The 15,771-nt window shown below is 38.2% G+C and overlaps 2 protein-coding genes across 4 annotated transcripts in view; one reads left to right on the top strand and one right to left on the bottom strand.

The window, feature by feature from the left end:
- LOC101398697 (uncharacterized) overlaps positions 1 to 15,771 on the bottom strand; it is a 727,039-nt gene that overhangs the window by 446,755 nt on the left and 264,513 nt on the right.
- The window catches only part of JADE3 (jade family PHD finger 3), a 130,637-nt gene that overhangs the window by 46,702 nt on the left and 68,164 nt on the right, over positions 1 to 15,771 (top strand). For 2 of the 3 annotated variants that reach the window (XM_087427193.1, XM_087427194.1), the window contains exons 2-3: positions 14,470 to 14,526; positions 15,294 to 15,373. In XM_087427193.1, coding sequence (XP_087283319.1) covers positions 14,481 to 14,526; positions 15,294 to 15,373 — 126 coding nt within the window. In that variant the 5' untranslated portion in view covers positions 14,470 to 14,480. Of the gene's footprint in view, positions 1 to 14,469; positions 14,527 to 15,293; positions 15,374 to 15,771 lie in introns of those variants that run through there. The other variant, XM_087427195.1, reaches the window with a different exon arrangement.

The following is a 15,771-nucleotide window of genomic DNA, read 5'->3' as shown; positions in this document are numbered from 1 at the left end:
TTTTAGAAAGTACAGAAAAGTTATCTACTCCAACTTCTGGTATCTGTTCTTTTTTAAAGACGAAGATTTTTTAGGAGTGAGGAAAAGCAGTGTGGGATATGTTCTTTTTCGTCTGATTATTTTTTGTTTACTCAGTCTCTAGATATTTATGGCTTTAGTCACTAGACTATTAAAATGTGTTAGAGATGAAAGATATGCGAGGTGAACAGGCTTGAAGGCAAGTTTTGTTTCCACGACATGAAGCAGTGATAGACTGTTTTGTAGAGAAGAGTGAATTCTGAATTAAAGCATAGCCATTGGACTCAAATGGTCTCAGTGTGGAGAGAGTTGGTATTGTTTACCCCAAGCAGAGATGATTAGTTCAGGAAACACATTTATAGTATTCGTAATTTCATTTTAAGGAATAGTTTGGGAGGTTCTTTGCCCACATGGGCAGGAATTGACCCTTAAGGATATAAGAAGTGCACTGCTCTGGTCTGACCAGTGGCCTAACTCAAACGTCTGTCTCTGTTAATGGCTCTGAAGGATATTTTCCTGAAAGCCTAGGGAGCGAGACTTGCAGATGCTTCTTTAGTTAAGGATTACTTCTAAATACCATCATGGATTTATCCTCCCTGATTTTATCTCAGCTTGAACCTGTTGACATTTTCATTCTGTTCCACTTCTTGAGCTGATGAGTTCTCTAAGTTCCCTAAGCATTGCTCAAAGTCCTGCTTTCTTTTTGATGAAATTGCCTTTAGGTTTCAGGGAATGCCCCTTTGTTACTCTAACTCTGTGATTGGGTGAATAAACTCAAGTCCATCATTTCTACACTCTTCTTGATTCTTATTGATTTCTGCTTCATCCTTTTAGAGCAAGATTTCTCTGCCTTGGCAGTATTAACATTTCGGGCCATATAAATCTGTGCATTGTAAGGGACTTTCCTGTGCATTGTAGGATGTTTAGGAGCCTCCCTGGCCTCTACCCCCTAGATGCCAGTAACGTTGTCTCCAGATATTGCCACATGTCCCCTGGGGGACAAAATTGCCTTCAGTTGGGAACCACTGCTTTAGATATTTGTCTTTTACAGACTGCAAAGTTTTGTGCTTTTTGGACTATCTTTGTAATATGGAGGCTTCTCTATCCAATTGTATTGTACTTTTCTGGATTTTTTCCAACTTTGGTTAATGTCCATCTTGAATGACAGTGACAGCTACTTTTATAGTTTCAGTTTTTCAGGTCTGCTGCATCGGTTGTGGGTGGCGTGGGGGACAGATACCTTGAAATCTTACAAGTATTTTTTTCTAATTATAAATGCCCTTATATGTATACTGTAAAAATGTGCAGAATGGAAAAAAATTGGAAAGAATGTTTTTATCACCCAGAAATCCATCACTTCAATGTAAATGTTAGTAAATTCGTTTATGGCCTTCATGTATTTTCTATATATTTCACTTCATAGATGTAATCTCACTATAAACCAATTTTCATACTGTTTTTTCCACTTAACATTTTAACATAAACGTTTCCCTGTATACCATGTTTAAATAAATGAATGAAATACCATAATATTAATATACTTTAATTATTCCTCTTTTGTTTGATAGCTAGGTTTCATTTATTATTTTTATTATGGAATTTTAATGTAAATTTTGGTTCATAAATCATTTTCTGTGTTTTGGATTATTTTTCAAAGATGAATGTTGAAAGTAGAATTCCTGGGTCAAAGAGTATGAATATGTTTAAAGTTGAGCCTTAGATTATTTTTTTAAGCTGCTGCATGGCCCTGCAGAGGGCAGTGAATAGGGGCTTCTTGCACTGACCATGCATTTCAGAAATATATCTTTTGAGCACATAGAAGGAAAGGAAAGGGCTGTGTTTGAGTTAATCACTTTTCCTTGCCTGCCTGCTCTTCTGTGGGAATATTAATGGGGAGTCAAGTAGCCACCAAACCACAGACTTAGATTCCAGTCCCAAATAATCCCAGTTGGGTTGACTTCCAGACAGTGCTCCTTTAAAAGGGAATTTCACGCAAGGAAGACATTTACTTTATACATTTGTATTTTGCCTAGCTTACAATCACTGTTAAAATAAATTAGCATGCTATTAATCATTTTGCTTGAGATTATAATAGGAATAAGATCTTAAAACTGCTGTCAAATTACTGTTCCTAAGGGTGCAAGGTGAGAGCTGGTGCACATTTCATTTCTGCCAAAACAAAGGAATACTCATTGTGGGAGGTAAGGAAGAAAAGAATGCCCTTATAAAATCTGTACCCAAAATAGAGGACTAGAAAATAAACAGCTGAATAATATATCCAAATGTAAGACATCGAAGCACATCGTGAACTTACTCCAAGATTGCACTGTACTTATTGATGGTTTTGCTTAACAAAAAAATTTATTCTAAAGTACTTTTTAAAGTACTTTAAAGTACTGTACCACTTAAAGAAGATTCACATGTTGTCTTAAGTAGGGGTGCCTGGAAGCAGAACCTGAGAGTATTGGAATGTACATGATTTATTGAGGGAGTGCTCTCAGGAGAAACATATAAGGGAGTAAGGACAAGATGGTAGGGAAGAGGAAAGAGCTAAAGTAAGGGTATGGTCTTAGGAAAGTCTAGCTTTAGTCTCTTTTGGTTAGGGGGCATGCAGAACAATTATTAACGGCAGGCTGCCCCTGGGAGGGAGATAGGGAGAGTATAATCTCCCTGGCGAGACTCCAGTTCTTGGGGAGGCAGATAGCTGTGAGCCATTAGGGGCCAACAGGCAGTAGCTGGGAGGTGGGTATCCTAGGTAGGTAAAGGGGATCTGGGTGGGGCACCACAGCATATATTACTCTTTTGTATGTTTACTTTGTGTAGTAAGACCTGGGAGTAAGAGACGAATGTGACATAGTTCTTGCTTTGAAGATGGTTGTGGTCTAGTGGCAGAGTTGACCATGTAAAAAATATTTACAGTGCTAGTAAGGTGCTTTTTACATGGACAGAAGCATGTACAGAGACTTGGATAGAAAGCAAAGAAATGACTAATTGTGGGAGAGGGTAGCTTCACTGAGAAGATCCAACAAATGGGTAGGACCAAGTTGGGGGAAGATGGGCTAGTCAGGGTAAACAGAGAGGGAACTGTAAACAGAGGGAAGAGCCCCATGCAGAGGCCAGTAAGTATGAAACAAGATGATGTGTTCATGGAATCACATGGGGCATAGCATGTGCGGAAGGCAGGAGAACAGCAGCTAATGAGGCCTGACAGATGGGAGCCAGAATATTGTGGGCCTCAAAGGCCGTGCTGAAGAGGCTGGGCTTAGAAGGGGTAGCATTCCTGCTGTCGTCCCCCCAGCCTGCCTCACATCTCGGGGTCAACTTGGAGTGTCCATTCCCTATATACCTGCCACCTCTGCCCTCTGGTGGCCATGTGGCTCCAGACATGTCGCTTAGCCTTCTGAGCCCCAATTTCCTCATCTGTAAAATGGCTGGTGATGATGATATTTGTAGGACTGTTGTGATTAGAAATAATAAATAAAGATGGATCTAAAGATTTACGTCATGGAATCATTCTGCTGATATTTACTGTTCTTTGTCATTTTCCTGTCACAGAAACAGACCTGTCTAAGGTCAATGGACTATAACTACCCAGACTCAAACATTTGCTTGCTTTGTTTTCTTTTCTAAAAATCATTAGCAACCCAGTTTTTTATTTTCCAGGACTGGTATTACTGGTGCCTAGGCTCTTTACTGATATACAAGATTTTTTGTTTCTATCTATAATAAAATATGATTGTTACTGTAATAGTTTAAAAAGAACATCTAATTTTGCAGATGCTTAAAAATCTGCACATTCCTCAGTCATGAACAGTTTGGTAACTCACTTAAAGAACAGAATATTATAGAAAATGGAGACATTGTTTTGGCCAAAGTACATAAGATGAGAGGAGTATCTTATCTTACAAGAAGTCTTAGATCTCCTGAAACTCGCAGGAAAGTGAGGAGAGAGCATCCATGCTCAGTTGGAATTCTTCACTGAGAGTTTTTAAAGAATAAAAGTATTTCTTCTATGGTATTTACTGCTTTCAATCCCAGTATGAGTTATCCATATGGAGGTTATGTTCAATAGACACAGAATTTTTCTGTTACTACTCCTCTTGACTCTGCCTAAAAATTTCTCATTGGTAAAACGTTACAATATTTTTTATGTTTTTTTTAAGCTTTATTGAGGTATAATTTACATACTATAAAATTCATCTATTTTAAGTATATAATTCAGTGGGTCTTAGTATATTTACAGGGTTTTGCATCCATCACTGCTCTCCAATTTTAGAACATTTCTGTCACCCCAAAAAGAAGGTTTGTGCCCATCTGCAGTCAGTCTGCATTTCCACTCCCAGCCCTAGGCAACCACTAATCTACTTCCTGTCTCTATAGATATGCCTACTCTGGATATTTCATATAAATGGAATCATACAATAAGTGATCTTGTGTTTATGACTTCTTTCACTGAGCATAATGTTTTTGCTAAGTTTTTTTTTTTACGTTTTATATTTGTTTTACATGTTGTAGCATGTATCCATACTTTGTTCCTTTTTATTGCTGAGTAGTATTCCATGGTATAGATGTACCACAGATTGTTTAACCATTCACCTATTGAAAGACATCTGAGTTGTTTCCATTTTTGGGCTATTATGAATAAAGCTGTTATAAACATTTGTGTACAGGTTTTTGTGTATACATAAATTTTCATTTCTCTGGTATAAATGCCCAGGAGTGCAATTGCTGGGTCCTATGGTAGTTGCATGTTTAATTTTTAAATAGGCAAATTGTTTTCTAGAATAGCTGTACCATTTTACATTCCCACCAGCAATGTATGAGTGATACAGTTTCTTCACATCTTCTCCACCATTTGAATCTTCACTTTTATTTCAGCCATTATGGTTTTAATTTGCATTTCCCTAATGGCTAATGATATCAAACATCTCATCTGCTTATTTGCCATTTGTATTGCTTTTTGATAAAATGTCTGTTTGAGTCTTTTGCCCATTTTTAATTGAATCATTTGTTTCCTTACTGTTGAGTTTTGAGAGTTCTTTACATATTCTGGATACAAGTCCATTGTCAGATATGTGGTTTGTAAGTATTTTGTCCAGTTCTGTAGCTTGTTTTTGTATCTTCTTAGCAGAATCTTTCTGAGAACAAGTTTTTCATTTTGATGAAGGTGAATTTTTCTCTGACGGATCATGCTTTTGGCGTCAAGTCTAAGAACTCTTTGCTTGTTAGCTCTAGATCCTGAAGATTTTCTCCTATGTTTTTCTAAAAGTTCTATAGTTTTGTGTGTGTGTGTGTGTGTGTGTGAGAGAGAGAGAGAGAGAGAAAGATTAGCCCTGAGCTAACACCTGTTGCCAATTCTTCTCTTTTTGCTGAGGAAGATTGGCCCTGAGCTAACATCTGTGCCCATCTTCCTCTATTGTATATGTGGGATGCCTGCTACAGCATGGCTTGATAAGCCATGTGTGCGTCTGCGCCCGGCATCCAAACCCACAAATCCTGGGTCACCAAAGTGGAGCATGCGAACTTAACCACTATGCCACCGGGCTGGCCCCTAAAAGTTCTATAGTTTTAATTTAAGTCCGTGTTCCATTTTGAGTTAACTGTTGTATAAGGTATGAGACTTAGGTTGAGATTTTGTTTGTTTGTTTTTTACTATTGCTCCAGTACCATTTGTTGAAAAGGTATCTTTCCTCCATTGAATTATTTTTCTATCTTTGTCAGAAATCTTTTGGACGTATTTGTGTGGGAGTATATTTGCTTTTTAATAATGCAAAAATATATTAGATTTGGTGGGCAGAATAACAGACCCCCAAAGACGTCTATGCCCTGATCCCTGGAACCTATAAATATGTTAGGTTACATTGCAAAGGAAAATCAGGGTTGCTAATCAGCTGACTTTATGTATTTATTTTTGTGTGTGTGATAGCCCTGAGCTAACATCCTATGCCAATCCTCCTCTTTTTGCTGAGGAAGACTGGCCCTGGGCTAACATCTGTGCGCATCTTCCTCCGCTTGATATGGGACGGCACCACCGCATGGCTTGATAAGCGGTGCGTCGGTACATGCCAGGGATCTGAACTCCTGGCTGCCACAGTGGAGTGTGCACACTTAACCGCTACGCCACTGGGCTGGGCCCAGCTAACTTTAAAATAGAGACTTAAAGAGACATTATCCTGGATTATCTGGGTGAGCCTGATGTAATCACAAGGGTCCTTGAAAGTGGAAGAGGGAGGCATAAGAGAAGGGTCAGAGGATGAGATGTGATGACAGAAGCAGGGTCAGAGAGATGCACTGTTGCTGGCTTTGAAGATTGAGGAAGATGGCCAGGATCCAAGGAATGTGAGTGGCCTCTAGAAGATGGAAAAGGCAAGGAAATGGATTCTCTCCTAGAGCCTCCAGAAAGGAGTGCAGCTCTGCCGACATCTTGATTTTAGCCCAGTAATACCTATATCAGACTTCTGACCCACTGAACTATAAGATAATAAATTTGTGTTTTAAGCTGCTGAATTTGTAGTAACTTGTTCCTGCAACAATAGGATACTAATAAATGGATATTTTAGAAAAGATCCCTTGATAATAGGATTTTAAATGTTTGGGCACACCATTTATCTGGAAAGTTTACATATATGGAACGTCCCAATGATATCAGACAGATGGAGTGCTGCGCTAGGTAAATTTGTGCATTCAATAGGGAATAATTAGAGAATATATTACTTTTATTTTTGTTTAAATTTCTACATTCATTGTGTCTTTACACGTTTTTGATGGGAAGTGTTTTGTTATTGTTGTTTTTGTTTGCATTCCAGAAGAGTATTTGAATGTCTTAAGTTTCGCACCAAGGAGCCAGATGTAGCCCCAAAAGTTTATTTGATGGGAGGTTAACATTCTATTTAAAGAAATATTCTTCATTTTGCAATATATACAAATATTGAATGATTATGTTGTACTCCTGAAATTAATATAGTGTTATGTCAATTATGTCTCAATTTAAAAAAAAATATTCAGACTGATTTAAGGGGAAAATAGAAGACCACAAATAGGAAAAATTATCTGTTTCCATGATAAGAACGTAATGGATACAAATGCACAAAAAAGAGGTTAGATATGATATCAAAAACATAAAAGGAGGGAGGAGGGGAGTTAAAGAGTAGAACTTTCAGACAGAGGTCAAACTAAAGAGACCATCAATTCTGTATAGAAGAAGAAAGGAACAGAGAAGGACTACTAAAACACTGAGAAAAAAAAAAAGTTAAAAAATGGCAGTAAGTACATACTTATCAATAGCTACTTTAAACATCAATGGACTAAATGCTCCAATTAAAAGGCATAGGGTGGCTGATCAGATAAAACACCAAGACCCATATATATGCTGCATACAAGAGACACACTTCAGACCTAAAGACACTCACAAACTGAAAGTGAGGGGATGGAAAAAGATACTCCACGCAAATGGCAATGAAAAGAAAGCTGGGGTAGCAGTACTCATATCAGACAAAATAGGCTGTAGAACAAAAACTGTAAAAAGAGACAAAGAAGGGCATTACATAATGATCAAGGGAACAATCCAACAAGAGGATATAACACTTGTAAATATCTACGCACCCAATGTAGGTGCACCGAAATATGTAAAGCAATTATTAACAGACATAAAAACAGAAATAGACAGTAACACAGTAATAGTAGGGGACTTTAACACTCCACTTACACCAAAGGATAGATCATCCAAACAGAAGATCAATAAGGAAACATTGGCCTTAAATGACACACTAGAACAGATGGACCTAGTAGATATATACAGAGCATTCCATCCAAAAACCGAAGAATACACGTTCTTTTCAAATGCACATGGAACATTCTCCAGGATTGATCACATATTAGTCCACAAAACAAGTCTCCATAAATTTAAGAAGATTGAAATAATACCAAGCATCTTTTCTGACCACAGTGGTATGAAACTAGAAATCAACTATATGAATAAAATCAGAAAAGCCACAAATACGTGGAGATTAAACAAAATGCTACTGAACAACAACTGGGTCAACGAAGAAATCAAAAAATACCTGGAGACAAATGAAAATGAAAATACGACATGCCAGAATTTATGGGATACAGCAAAAGTGGTTCTAAGAGGCAAGTTTATAGTGATACAGGCCTATCTCAACAAACAAGAAAAATCTCAAATAAACAATCTAACAATGCACCTAAAGGAACTGGAAAAACAGGAACAAACAAAGCCAAAAATCAGTAGAAGAAGGGAAATAATAAAAATCAGAACAGAAATAAATAAACTAGAGACCAAAAACACAATAGAAAAAATTAATAAAACCAAGAGCTGGTTCTTTGAAAAGATCAACAAAATTGACAAACCTTTAGCTAGACTCACCAAGAAAAAAAGAGAGAAGGCACAAATAAGTAAAATCAGAAATGAAAGAGGAGAAATTACAACAGACACCTCAGAAATACAAAAGATCATAAGAGAATACTATGAAAAGCTATATGCCAACCAATTCGACAATCTGGAAGAAATGGATAAATTCTTAGAATCATACAACCTTCCAAAACTGGATCAAGAAAAAGTAGAGAATTTGAATAGACCAATCACCAGTAAGGAGATCGAAACAGTAATCAAAAACCTCCCCAAAAATGAAAGTCCAGGACCAGACGACTTCCCTGGTGAATTCTACCAAACATTCAAAGAAGACTTAATACCTATCCTTCTCAAACTCTCCCAAAAAAGTGAGGAGGGGGGGAAGCTCCCTAACTCATTCTGTGAAGCCGACATTACCCTGATACCAAAACCAGACAAGGACAGCACAAAAAAAGAAAATTACAGGCCAATATCACTGATGAACATCGATGCAAAAATCCTCAACAAAATACTAGCAAATCGCATACAACAATACGTTAAAAAGATTATACACCATGATCAAGTGGGATTTATTCCAGGTATGCAGGGATGGTTCAACATTCGCAAATCAATCAACGTGATACACCACATTAATAAAATGAAGAATAAAAATCACATGATAATCTCAATAGATGCAGAGAAAGCATTTGACAAGATACAGCATCCATTTATGATAAAAACTCTGAATAAAATGGGTATAGATGGAAAAGTACCTCAACATAATAAAGACCATATATGAGAAACCCAGAGCTAATATCATCCTCAATGGTGAAAAACTGAAAGCTATCCCTCTAAGAACAGGAACCAGACAAGGATGCCCACTGTCACCAGTCCTATTTAACATAGTACTGGAAGTCCTAGCCAGAGCAATCAGGCAAGAGAAAGAAATAAAAGGGATCCAAATTGGAAAGGAAGAAGTGAAACTGTCACTATTTGCAGATGACATGATTTTGTATATAGAAAACCCTAAAGAATCCACCAGAAAACTTTTAGAAGTAATAAACGAATATGGTAAAGTTGCAGGATACAAAATCAACATACAAAAATCAGTTGCATTTCTGTACACTAACAACGAAGTAGCAGAAAGAGAAATTAAGAATACCATCCCATTTACAATTGCAACAAAAAGAATAAAATACCTAGGAATAAACTTAACCAAAGAGGTGAAAGAGCTGTACACGGAAAACTATAAAACATTGCTGAAAGAAATTGAAGAAGACACAAAGAAATGGAAAGATATTCCGTGCTCTTGGACTGGAAGAATTAACATAGTTAAGATGTCCATACTTCCTAAAGCCATCTGTAGATTCAGTGCAATCCCTATTGAAGTTCCAACAACATTTTTCACAGAAATAGAACAAAGAATCCTAAAATTTATACGGAACAACAAAAGACCCCGAATAGCTAAAGGAATCCTGAGAAAAAAGAACAAAGCTGGAGGTATCACACTCCCTGATTTCAAAATATACTACAAAGCTATAGTAACCAAAACAGCATGGTACTGGCACAAACACAGACACACAGATCAATGGAATAGAATTGAAAGCCCACAAATAAACCCACACATCTATGGACAGCTAATCTTTGACAAAGGAGCCAAGAACACACAATGGGGAAAAGAAAGTCTCTTCAACAAATGGTGTTGGGAAAACTGGATAGCCACATGCAAAAAAATGAAAGTAGACCCTTACCTTACACCATACACAAAAATTAACTCCACATGGATTAAAGACTTGAATGTAAAACCTGAAACTATGAAACTTCTAGAAGAAAACATAGGCAGTACGCTCTTCGACATTGGTCTTAGCAACGTATTTTCAAGCATCATGTCTGACCGGGCAAGAGAAACAATAGAAAAAATAAACAAATGGGACTACATCAAACTAAAAAGCTTCTTCACAGCAAAGGAAACCATCAACAAAATGAAAAGACAACCTAACAATTGGGAGAAGATGTTTGCAAACCATACATCTGATAAGGGGTTAATCTCCAAAATATATAAAGAACTCATGCATCTCAACAACAAAAAAACTACCAACCCAATTAAAAAATGGGCAAAAGACCTGAACAGACATTTCTCCAAAGAAGATATACAGATAACCAACAGATGTTCAAAATCATTAACTATCAGGGAAATGCAAATCAAAACTACAATGAGATATCACCTCACGCCCGTCAGAATGGCTATAATTAACAAGACAGGAAACAGCATGTGTTGGAGAGGATGTGGAGAGAAGGGAACTCTCATACACTGCTGGTGGGATTGCAAACTGGTGCAGCCACTATGGAAAACAGTATGGAGATTCCTCAAAAAATCAAGGATAGAACTACCATATGATCCAGCTATTCCACTGCTGGGTATTTATCCAAAGAACTTGAAAACACCAGTGCATAAAGATACATCACCCTTGTGTTCATTGCAGCGTTATTCACATTAGCCAAGACTTGGAAGCAACCTAAGTGCCCATCAAGGGACGAATGGATAAAGAAGATGTGGTATATATACACAATGGAATACTACTCAGCCATAAGAAACGATGAAATCCAGCCATTTGTGGCAACATGGATGGACATTGAGGGTATAATGCAAAGTGAAATAAGTCAGAGGGAGAAGGTCAAATACCGTATGATTTCCTTCATTAAGTAGTAGATAATAACAACAATAAACAAACACATAGGGATAGAGATTGGATTGGTGGTTACCAGAGGGGAAGGGGGGAGGGAGGAGGGCGAAAGGGATAATTTGGTGCATGTGTGTGGTGATGGGTTGTAATTAGTATTTTGGTGGTGAACATGATGTAATCTATGCAGAAGTGGAAGTGTAGTGATGTACACCTGAAATTTATACAATGTTGTAGACCAATATTACTGCAGTAAACAAAAAATTAAAAATATATATATATATATTCATTTGACTTTAACAGGCAAATAGAAGGTTGATTAATGATTTTGGTACTTGTGCTAATCCTGTCAGTTTTTAAAATAACGGCTTTATCAAGATATAATTTACATACGTATAGTTTGCCCATTTAAAGTGTACAATTTCATGATTCTTAATATATTCACTGATATGTGCAAACATCACTACAGAGCACTTTGAATAGCTTATCTCACTGCCTTCTGCCTTCCACTGTTTCTGATGAGAAGTCATCTGTTAATCTTATTGGGGTTCCCTTAGCAGTGAGCAGTCATTTTTTCCCTTGCTCCTTCAGATTTTCACCTCATCTGGCTTTCAGCAGTTTTACCATGATGTATGTGTAGGTCTCTTTGTAGACGAAAGTAGTACTAGTATAAACTACTTGGAGTTTGTTGAGTTTCCTGGATGTGCAAATTAATGTTTTTCAGTAAAGTTGGGAAGTTTTCCATCATTTTTTTGGATATTTTTTTCTGCTCCTTTCTCTTTCTCTTTTCCTTCTGGTACTCCCATTACATATATGTTGGTGTACTTAATGGTGTCCCACATTTCTCTGAGGTTTTGTTCATTTTTCTTCATCTTTTTTTATCTGTTCTTTGACTTGCATAATCTCTATTGATCTGTTTCAAGTTCACTAATTCTTTCTTATGCCAGTTCAAATCTTCTGTTGAGCCCCTTTAGTGAATTTTTCAGTTCAGTTATTGTACTTTTCAATGTCAGAATTACTATTTGGTTCTTTTATATACTTTCTCTCTCTTTAGTGATATTCTTACCTTCCTTTACTTTAATTATGGTTTTCCTTGGTTCTTTGAACATGTTTATATGGCTAATTTGAAGTCTTTCCCAGTTAAATCTGACATCTGGTTGCTCTCACAGGCAGTTTCTGTTGCCTGCTTTTTTGCTAGTGTATAGGTCATACTTTCCTGTTCTTTGCATGTCTCATAATTTTTTGTTGGAAACTGGACATTTTAGATAATATAATGTAGCAACTCTGAGTACTGGCACCAGCTCCCCCCTCCCAGGGTTCTTTATTGTTATTTGTTGATTCTTTAGTGACTGACTGGATTATTTGAAGTCTGTTTGCTCCCCACCCTTTGCCCTGCAGTGTAAAGTTTTGATGTTGCTTCTTAGGGGTGCAGCCTTTGGTGTGTCCACAGTCACTCTGGGATGACACTGGTTGTGGCAGGCCTCCTTTTGACTGTCTCTTTCCCTGACCACACCCAGCTGTTATACTCCACTAATTGCTGGCTGATTGCTCTGTTGTTTTTAATAATTCCCTGGAGCATAAATTGCTCCCCAAACTGATCCAGTCAAGTTAGGGCTCCTTTGACAGGATGGTTCCCTAGATCAGTATTTTGAGATTATTCTGACCCCAGGATGGTTCCTCTCAGCTGTCTCTTTCCCTGGTTCTCTCCAGCATGCTAGCCAGCCTAGGCTTGAACTTCTTCACACTCTGTTGCAAATGAGGTCAGTTCCATTGCTGGGAGATTTGGAGCCCTCTATTCTATGGCCTGCTTCTCCCCCTAGGCAAAATCTCTGAACCACAGCTCTGGTGTGCTTCCCTCTGAGTGGCAGCCTCAGGTCTCCTAGGTTTGCCTCTCTTGATGTAGAGCCCGTATTCCACGAGCCAGGGCCAGAACAACTGGGGCCTCAGTATTCTTGGTGTCACCACACCCAAGGCATAGCCTCCATCCCATGAGTAGGGGCCACCTGGAAGAAAGGAGCCCCCGCCTGTTAGCCACAGTTGTCTGGAACTTAGCCTCAGGAAAAGGTAGCTGGGGGCAGGATGAGAAATGTTGATGTCCTGCTCCTCCCAGGAAGAAAGCCTTGCAACTGGGAGCTGGGGGAGAGGGAGCTCTGTGTTCTTGGCTGCTCCAGTCTGGTGTGAGATCTGTGCTGGGAGTAGGGGTGGAGGGAGAAGGTCTAGGTCCAAATACCACAGACTCGTGATTCGCTGAGTTATAGTAGATTTCCTTTAATAAATGCTTCTTCATTTGCTCTATGACCTTTGGACCATTTCCAGAGATTTTAAATGAGTGGCTTTTTGTTTCTTTTTTTAATAATTTTCTCAGTTTCATTGGGGAGTGGGTCCGCAAAGTTCTTCACACTGTCATGCCAGAAATGGAACTCTATTAGCTTTTTAACATACAGTTTTGTTTCTCTTACTCCTAATTGCTCACAGTGTCCTTGTACTCAGATTTCTTTCTCCTTGGTAGATTGTGAGTGGTTTGAAGGTGGTAGCCCTGACCTTTGTTCCTTGTGGGATCATGATTGCCCCAAGTGGCATTTTGTAGACTGTGGCACGGAAAAGAATGTCAGTTACTGTCTTTTCTAGTTTAAATTTTCAGCACTTCCTTTGTGACTTGAAGTGTCTGTCTTCCTTTTTTCCTACACTGTAGTGCTGATGTGTTCCCAGAAAGGTGGTGCCTCTTTTTTTATTTGTCATTGGCCGCACACACACAAGAAAGGACACTTAAACCATTAGAAGTTTTAATCAAAAGCATTATGTATTTTTCACAATATAGGAGCTTTCTATAACATTTCTTGTGGTGTATATATAGATATAATTTTAGATTAGGCTAGTTGTTTGCAGGATGAAAGTAAGAAAGGAGGAGAAGGGGCAGGTAGAAAAGCAATTTGGTTGTGCTCTTAAAGGTGGGACATGCCTCACTTGTTCTTTCTTCAGCCAACCATGTGTCATGTCTTTTAACCTTGTGGCTTGACAGCTCTGCCTTTGTGACTGCTTTTTCCTTTCCTGCTCCTCCCTTATTGGGGATCCTTGGCTGGTGATGACCCCATGGCTGCCCCCCTTTCTTTGGGTGGACAGTGGTTATGTGGCCATATGTGAGGCTCCAGCCAATCCTATACTGTTCATTCTCTGCTGCTTGGGCTTCCTCCTAAGGCTAATATGTGGTCTCACTCAATCTTTGACACACTGTGTATTGGAGAATTTGGTAGTCCTCTTCTCCCATCACTCTAGGTCATTTGAGAATATTCTTGACAAAAATCATTTGATTTGTGGGATTTCCCTGCTGCTGCTGCTTCTTAGGATCTGTAGGACGGTGTTGACTGCCCTCTGGAGTGGGTGTGTATGTTTGATTGTTTTATTCAGTGTTGTTCTCTTTCCCAGGATGCTCCAGGATGAAACGCCATAGAACTCTCAGCAGCAGTGACAGTTCAGACGAGAGTGAGTAGAACTGGCCAACAGCTGGTAACCTCTGTATTTATACTCCTTGAAGATTTCTTCTTTGACTTGAGGACAGGCGTTTTCATGCTTCCTTCGATGGTTAAAAAATAATGTTTCTAGGAAGGAAGCTTGTGGTACCATTTTTCTTATTCATTTAAATTTAATTAGAAATAGATAGGTGAGAGAATTGGTTTTGTGTGGCATATAGCATTTTGTTTTTCACTTTTCATTTACCTAACCAACAAAAGCCAAATCTAATAATGATTTAACAGTGCTTTTCTAGAAGGGAAGAAAGTATGAGAGCATAAATTGTAGGCCCTACAATTCTAATTGTAGCTCAGGTACTAAATGTTTGGCTGGATGAATCATCATTTGTAAAAGGCAACAACCTTATTAACAATAGCATTTGGGGAAGTGCTGAAGGATACACAGATTACTTGTTCCACATTTTTAGTTTTTCCAGTTGCTTTTGCAGATACTTTTTCTCCAGGTGGAACATGAATTGTGTTATTCCAAAATGTTATGAGGTATTATTACACCAAATCAAATCTCCTCAGCATTAGCATTGGTGAAGCTTTTGTATGCTGGGAGGTCACCTGTAAATGTTGTTAAACTGCATTATGAGGTTTTCTTGGGTGTGGTTTAACTGTTTTCTTCAGTGGTATGAGATCACTGTGCTCTTCTCCATCATCTTTCATACTGTCTTGGGTGAAATTTATATTAGCGAATAATAATTCTCAGTATTTTTTTCTAATTATCTTTTGCAGGTCCTTCTACTTCCTTTACTTCTGGCTCAATGTATAGGAACAAGTCAAAAATTCCAAATGAACACAAGAAACCTGCTGAGGTGAGATCAAATATTCAATTTTTAGACTTAAAAAAATGGATAGATAGGTGCCTCCTGCCTGCATAACTACAATACCCAGATCTTGGAGATGTGAGGAGTTGTCTATGTGCCAATGGATAGGTTTGTTTTCTGATGAACCTTTCTGTTTTTCAAGAAAGATTCCATTTTCTTTTCCCTTTGGGAAAACAGTAATCTTCACACTGTGATTTCATTTTGGTGATGACACTTTAGTGCCTGGCTTTAGAATATAAAGCCTCCCCTAACCAAGAAGTCAAAGGGAGCCAGACTTGGGGAATTGAGAAGGACCTGAAGATCTGGCCTATGATTGGAAAGAACTAAGTTGGCAGTTGAGAGGCAGTGCAGGAAGGGATAGATGAGGAGGTTGTGGGTGAAGAAGG

Source organism: Ceratotherium simum, chromosome X (genome assembly GCF_057802395.1).
Source record: "Ceratotherium simum simum isolate JZ-2026a chromosome X, ASM5780239v1, whole genome shotgun sequence".
In the NCBI taxonomy this organism is placed as follows: domain Eukaryota; kingdom Metazoa; phylum Chordata; class Mammalia; order Perissodactyla; family Rhinocerotidae; genus Ceratotherium; species Ceratotherium simum.
The sequence above is the reverse complement of the archived record's forward strand: the minus strand, read 5'-3'. Positions and strand labels throughout refer to the sequence as shown.